Raw genomic sequence first — 7,897 nt, 5'->3', positions numbered from 1 at the left:
ACCGTCCATCTTTGAGATCTTTTTTCAAATATCATTTATTCCAAAAAAACATCCAAATTTGAAACCATTTGACTGTGGAAAACATTATTTGTCTATATCCTTCACTATAATGGGATGTCATAATGGTTTGAATTTGTGTAATTTTTTTGTAAAAATAACCTATGAATGATATGCTAAAATACAAATGTTTGGATCATTAACAAAACTACGGAATTAGCACCATAAGATATTTTATTTTAGGGATTCATCAGCAGAAAGGGACACACACACACACACATGGATGGTATGGGTGGATTGTATAGTTGGGTCAATTGACCATCTCTTTCAATTTGATTGATGGAGTGCTCCAACTTGCTTCATTCTTTTCCGGAATATACGCCTTAATTTCATTACCAAATTAAGGAACTACAGATTACTAAATCATCTGTATTTATCATTAAATTAACGTGCTTCCAAAAGAATAAATAATCAAAGGAACACAGTTGATGAGATAAACTAGCACTATATTTTATGGACAAGGATCCTCTTCGGATATTTTTTTTATGGGAATGAAGATTAATTAATCATATCTGTTTAATGTACATCGTGCAACCAATTTTTGTTAGGTACTATTTATATTCAATTTTAAATTTTAAATAATTTATAACGGCAAGATGTATGATGAACGGACACGATTGATTGATTTTCTAAATTCCCACAAAGAGGATCTAGAGAGGATGACACATCCTGATCTAGGAAGGTCGCCGTGCTGGCCATCATTGTGAGGTGACGTAACCATAAGAGCAATTCCACCCCTAACAAAAATGTGCCAGCACCCAGTGCATTCTTCCACTCAGTGAATAGTAATAGATCCCAATGAACAGTAATATGCCAATTACATCTTTACTCCTAAAAAAAAAAAAAAAAAAACAGCCTAGTCCATTTTATTAAAATATAATTAAATAAAATCGATTTCCAATTGGACCTTTAAAATAATGATTTTAATAGGTTTTAAAAACCTATTTCCTTACCTAATCCATCAAACATCCCCATCACTTTTTCTCTTTTCCCCACCGGTTTATTAAAATATAATTAAATAAAATGCATTTCCAATTAAACCTTTAAAATAATGATTTTAATAGGTTTTAGAAACCTATTTCCTTACCCAATCCATCAAACATCCCCATCACTTTTTCCTTTTTCCTTTTTCCCACCGGTTCTCTCTCTCTCTCTCTCTCTCTCTCTCTCTCTCTCTCTCTCTCTCTCTCTCTCTCTCTCTCTCTCTCTCTCTCTCTCTCTCTCTCTCTCTCTCTCTCTCTCTTTTCCAGCTCACTCCCGTGAGCTCTCCTTCCTCTTCAAACCCTTCAACAAATCAAACACAAAATATTATTTTTGTAATCCCTGGAGCTCAAGGAACCCAACCATGGCCTTGCATGCGGCATCGGTGCATGGTGCGAGGTCCTACCATTGAAGCCGAGAGCTTGAGCTCTCAATCTCTAACCCAGGTGATGTTTCTATCACGGTATTGTGTTCTTGAGCTTTAAATCCTGTTGTGTTGCAATTTTTGTGGTTAATTCGAGGGCTTAATTCCTTGCATGTGATTATGACAAAGGAAAACTGACAAACTCCAACGAGTTCAAGGTCCAATTCTCGGTGAAATATCTTGCATTGCACCTGTGTAAGTTCTCAATCCTATTCTTATGGTTTCTAACTTATAAATTGTGTTGGAAACCTTTGTGTTGGTGCAAACATGCTGTTGGTGCATTTTTTCTTCTTCAGATTTTCCAACAAACTAGGGCCATCACTTTCCGGTCCAAAAAAAAAAAAAAAAAAAAAAGTGACTGACATCAGCATGGCGTCAGATGGGCCGGTCCCAAGTCAATTTTGGGCTAGCTTGGAGAGAGTTCCCTAGGTGCTGGGCCATTTTTTTGGCTATGTGCTGGCCTATCCCACCCCCAATGGAAGTGCTCTAAGGGTATGTGATGTGAAAAAGTGAATAAATTTAAAACTAATTTGAACTAATTATACTAATCACTGAAAGAGTGCGCAATCGTAGGAATAATCCACTACAATTATTTAGAGCTTAAAAGACAATACGACTACCAAAGAGTAGTCAGAGTAGCTAAAGTACACTTATTACACAACTGTGATGTATGTCTAAATCGAAGATAATGTCAGAACTGCCAAAGGTTCCTCAAGTGCGACGAAGAAATCAGCTATCTAGGTCCTGGAGGGGCAAAAAACAAAGTTGAGTGGACCAGCAAAACAACGGTCATACGAAAACCTTTATTTTTGAACATCCTAACCCCTTGCCTTAAAACAAGTATAGTTTCCTTAAAACATACTACGTAAGTATGTAAACAATAATACACCAACATTTATAACCAGAAATATGCCAAGTCATGATATATCAAATGCCACAATAATATAATTATGTGATAAACAAGTATAATCAATGGCTCATCAATCCATGCTAGCACATGAGTCGGAGTTGCATAATGCAACCTGTATGACAGAACTGAGTGTAATCAATACACTCTAGTACTACGACCACGTGAAGATTGGCGTCGAGGCGCAGTCACATACGAGTTAGAATTTCCTATGCAATCTGTACGACAGGACTAGCACAAAACTTGGATCCAAGGGGGAGCGAATGATGCAGATGTGAACATACATGTAAATGATTGGCCCTGGCCCTGGGCGGAGTACTAACACCGGGGTGCAGCAGATGAGCATGTACAAATATGTATGAATGTCATGACAGTAATATCCCAACCATATAGCATCATTTATCACAATTTATATCACAATAATGAATACTTGGCAATATAAGCGTAAAAGTGAAGTAACTACGCATTTAGGGAAACTATAAATATGTATAGGTATAAAATAAACAGCCCACTCACAAGTACATCGTCGGGTCATAGACCCCATGCCTAACCTGACCCCGTATGTCCTCGGGATACGTTTCCCCTATATGTGAAATAACTATAATAGAATTATTTAAAGCAAATATATGGAAACTTAAATAAAACCCCTATAGTTTGCTCAAACCTAGGGTTTAAATACATGAAATCGATCTACTCGACGTCAAGGACCTACACAAATCTTCAGATAAATTTTTGGACCATGCACGCGCCCTCACGCACTGGCCAAGGCACGGCTAGACGCGACCCCAAGCGCAGGCACGTGCCATCAGTTTGACTGACACCGTTAAGAATATTCCATTAAAAACTTAACAAAGATTAACGGCATTACCTGACGCTGTTAGAATATTATGTTGACTTTGACGGAATATTCCCTGTCTTCTTCGATGATCTCCGTTGTCCGCCGCTGTCCTCCACCGCCGGCGCCGCCATCTGCAACTCAAATCTCACCCTTTTTTCTGGAAAATTTTGAAACTTGCATAACTTCTTCATTTCTCAACCATTTTCGACCTACTTTATATGGATTTGAAGCTTATAAAGAGTAGAATCGCGTTATATCTCTTTGGAGTCCAAAAAGAGGATGGAGGTGGTTGGAAATCACCTTGAAAGTTTTGGCCAAAAGTGAACTCCTCGAAACTCTATTGTTTCGACATCCAAGCTTCTTCAAAATTGTCCTAGAGGTCTCGGGAAGTTGTGGGAAAGCTTCCTCAACCTTCAAAACTCCTTAACGTAGCCTGAAAAATGATGAACTCAAACTCATTGAGTTTGGACCTTCCAAGTTCGACGTCCAAAACTCGGTCAAACTAAGGTTGGTTGGTATGGTTGAGTTTGTGAAGAAGAAATGAACGTAATGGTGAGGTTTTTAAGCTCGATCTACAAGCTTTGGTGCTCGTTCATGGCAGTTGCAGAGAAAGAGAGCTTCCGGAGGGAGAGAGAAGGAAGAGAGAACGAGAGAGATATTTTCTTGCTTTTCTGATTGGGCGCTGTGTAGAGGGAAATGATGGGATTGGTGAGAGATTTGAGGGAGTTGATTGGTGAGTGAAGAAAAAGGAGAGAGGGCACATGTAGATTTAAAGAATACAAGGGATAGGGTTTCAGGTTTTCTACAGTAAAAGGAAATTGAAATCTATTCGTAATAGTGTTTCTACATTGATAAAAATTCACGTACACTCATAACAGTGTGTAAAAATTAATTACGGAAGCACGAAAATAAATTGAGAGAGAAATAAACACGTCCACGTCACTTGCCTCTAAGGGCATAATAGTCAGTTCACATACTCGGGGAGAAATTACATAGAAAATTAGGAACGGGTTGTCATAGAGGATCCTATTCCATATTTTATAACCCAAAAGGGAGAAGAAAAACAGAGCTAATATATTTTAATGTATAAAAATCGATCTCGCGTATTTTATAAAATTAATTTCTTTTGTTAGTAGTACTCTGAAAAATATAAGTTTAATTTTGCCGTAAAAAGTTTGAAGATACCAACTAAAGTCTACTGATACTTCTATTCCTAATCTTGAAATATATCCAAAGTCCGTATTTTTCACACTCGAATTTATTAAATTAAATAAATAAAAAAACCTTAGAAAACAATCAGAATGGTAAAGCATTTTTCTTGTTCTAAAAAAATCCTGATTAAAAAACACAAGTAATTTTGTTTTCTAGGGTAAATGGAAGAAATCATAAAAAGTGAAAAATATAAAAATGTGGGGATTAAAACCAGGATCCAAATCAAAGCCAAGAAAGCATTGGTCAAGAAATCATAGAGAGAGCAGACATGCTAATTCGAAGTACTGGTCAAGGATTCAAGGATGTTGAAAAACTGTGGGTAGCAGAGTTTTTAATTAGTTTTTGGATCCACTTTTTCCAAGAACACAAAATTTAATATTAATATTTAATAGGAAAGTATTACATTTTCCTATAGCTAGACGGAATTCAGATCCTTTATAGGTTTCGTTGTTTGGAGCCGAAGAAAGAGTAATTCGGGTTGCTCATAAGATGAAAAGTAAGGTCCGAATTACTTGATTTGTATGAGATGGATCAATAAGATGAATTAATAAAGCTACATGATTTAAATAAATAATCCGAATTTTTCAACTCGTCGGCTCTGGAATCTCGATTCAGCTAGATGGGCAAGGTGGACATTTTCAATGAGAGTAGTCAATCCTCTCTCAAAGTCGAGAATGCCGAATTATTTATAGATGACCACAACCCAAACACAGACTTGATGATGCACATTTCCAAGTCTTCTTTTTTGTTAATTTTAAAATCATCAAAACTGTAACTTTCATTGTTACATGATAAGTGATATGTTTATGAATCTAAAATTTCTGATCAATAAGATCCGATATGTCTTAAGAAACTACATGATCATGACTTGAAAATGATGCAGCGATCAAACTGTCAGATTTTCATAAATTTTAAATTTGTTAATTAAGATTTATGATCAAACATCTGAATTTCAAAAAACCAAGTTAGATCTCATAACATAAAGGCTACATATGTCACACAAATTTCACACAAGGAGCTATTGTCGTGCTACAAAAGCAAAGCTTTTCTATGCAACTTTAGCCGTTTATCTATCTCTATCAGTGTTTGACACAATGCTCAAACGAAGCAAAAGTTTTCTCGAATTTCTCATGATGCTTCCCTTCATTTGATGATGATGAGTTGGCATTAGTACAATGTTTGATTAAATGGTACTTGTAGGTTCCACTTCCCTACTTTTTACCTTCTAAAAGGGATGGAGGTGGAGTGTATGTCCTCCTATTTCCATACTTTTCTCATGCCTTTTTGTTTATGTGGTCACGATTAAGTCACGTCAACCTTTTATATTCCTATTACGTTTTATTTTATTATTTTTATAAAAAAATTAATATAAAATGTTAACATGGCTTAACTGTGACTACACATCACAGAACAACATAAAAAAAATATGAATATAGAAGGACATACAATCCACCTCCAAAAGGGATACCTTCTCCCGCCTTTAGAATGATCCCAATCATCTACCTTTATTATTTTGAAAAGAAAGACTACCAAATTCGAAAAAGTAGGTAAGACAACACAAGTTCTAGTGTGGTAGGCCAAAACTCCTTTTCCGCCATCCACTAAAGTTCCCACCCTCCCCGATTCACATGTGGTCAATGCTTGGATTTTTCCAAGAATCCTAATCTGTTAAATTATCAATAAAATTATATATATAATCAATTAATTATCACAATAATTAGCCGCAGCAAAAGTGCCTAACTCACTGAAAGCAAGTTGATGTGTGCGTAACCACATTGACATGAGTACAAAAAGTGTGCATGTGCTCTTACTTATAAATCCGCGTTTAAATTACGTTCCTGCAGGTTAAATTAGTTCGAGTCGTATCTGTTTTTTGACAATAGAAAATGCAATTTTTGTACCCGAATTATCCAAAATAACAAGCAAATTTACAACTTTCAATCCAAAAGCATATATATTTACACAACCTTCTACACTAATGAAGTGAAAAAAAATACAAAAAACGAAGAAAAACGTTGTAGCCGAAATGACTGTTTTACCTCTAACCCGGGTATGGAGGGAAACCGTTATTCAACGTGCCACGTCATCCCAACCACAATTTAAACAGGATAAAACGGGTCCCACTCAGACAACCAATCACGCCCGCAACCCACCTGCTGCTTCCTCGTGACCGTATCCCTCTCAGTTTTCCAAGACGCCCACCAACTACGCAACGTCGATACCGCCTTCGCCCACCCACGATCCGGACCTCCGACCCGAAACGAACCGCTTCATGCCACCCAAACCGGGCGGTTCGCTCTCCACGCTGTGTCTTGGAAGCGAGTCGACATCGTCCGCTACCGCCCTGTCGCGCGCTTTCGTCGACTTCACGCTGCTGTTTCTCGGAGGCAAGTCGTCCGCGAACGGCGATTTTGTCGATTTGTCTCGGTGTCCGCCGTGACGAAAAATCGCCCGAAAACTCGCGAAGAAACCGAGTTTTCGTCTCTCGGAAACCGGTTTAACGGACTTTTCCATGGACGTCTCGGCCGACTGTCTGTGCCGATTCCTGACCCGGCGCTTCTTCCGATCCCTCTTCGATCTCACCCTCCCCATACACGAGACCTTCGGAGACGACGGCTCGATCATTGGAGCGTCCGATTTTCCGACGGATCCGGACCGTTTCGGAAACAGCCTCGTGTTTCCGGCCTTGCAGTGCCGCCGATTCTTCGTGTCGGTGTAGTTGTGCTTCTGCGGCTTGGGAAGCCCGATGATCGCCGCCTTCGACTTCAAGTTCATCGAAAACCGCTGCGAGTTCGAATTCGAGTGCGAATTTTGATTCGAATTCAAGTTATTAGCGTTGGAGTTTCCTTTGGTGGAGTCTTTGCGCTCGTAGAAGGCGTTGCGGTCGAACCAGTCGTACTCTGCGTCTTTCGAGAGCCAGAAGGATTCCGGGGGGAAATCCGGTGGAACTTCCGGTTCCTCGACGTCATCCTCCGGCCGGCCGTGTCCGGCGGTGGCGGCGTCGGCCTGCGTCTCGCAGGCGATTTTCCGATCCATTGAGCCACCAGCGCACGCCGAAACTAGTGTTTCCAAATCGACTTGCGGCATATCGCAGAAAAATAAACCTTTGAAAATTTAGAGAGAGAAAGAAGAGAGAGAGAGATGGCTGAGGAGGAAGTTGTGAGGAGGAAGAAGGATTTATAAAGGTGTGTTGTTTACGAACTCCAAAGTCTTCTACGTCTCCGACGAGAAATAAGAATTTCCTTTTTCGTATTTTTATATTTTTATTTATTTACTTATTTATAATAATTATTTTTCTTTTAATTTATTTATTTTTGTTTGACTCATGCTTGATGGTGTTTCGGAAAACTGAATTTTCAAAAAAGAAGTGTTATTAGTATTTTAAAATTTTTATTTCGCACTTTAAATATAAAAAATTTAAATTATAAAATAAAATTTTAGAAATATTAATAACAATTCTTTTTCGAAAAGATTAAAA

At 38.2% G+C, this 7,897-nt stretch overlaps 1 protein-coding gene across 1 annotated transcript; it reads right to left on the bottom strand.

The window, feature by feature from the left end:
* Positions 1-6,299: 6,299 nt before the first annotated feature.
* On the bottom strand, positions 6,300-7,588 carry LOC137745516 (uncharacterized). The gene has a single exon (XM_068485479.1). It carries the CDS (start codon positions 7,504-7,506, stop codon positions 6,625-6,627), a length of 882 nt encoding a protein of 293 aa, XP_068341580.1. The 5' UTR covers positions 7,507-7,588; the 3' UTR covers positions 6,300-6,624.
* Between the last annotated feature and the right edge of the window lie 309 nt (positions 7,589-7,897).

Source organism: Pyrus communis, chromosome 9, assembly GCF_963583255.1.
Source record: "Pyrus communis chromosome 9, drPyrComm1.1, whole genome shotgun sequence".
NCBI classification, from domain to species: domain Eukaryota; kingdom Viridiplantae; phylum Streptophyta; class Magnoliopsida; order Rosales; family Rosaceae; genus Pyrus; species Pyrus communis.
This window is presented reverse-complemented; position numbering and strand designations above follow the sequence as displayed.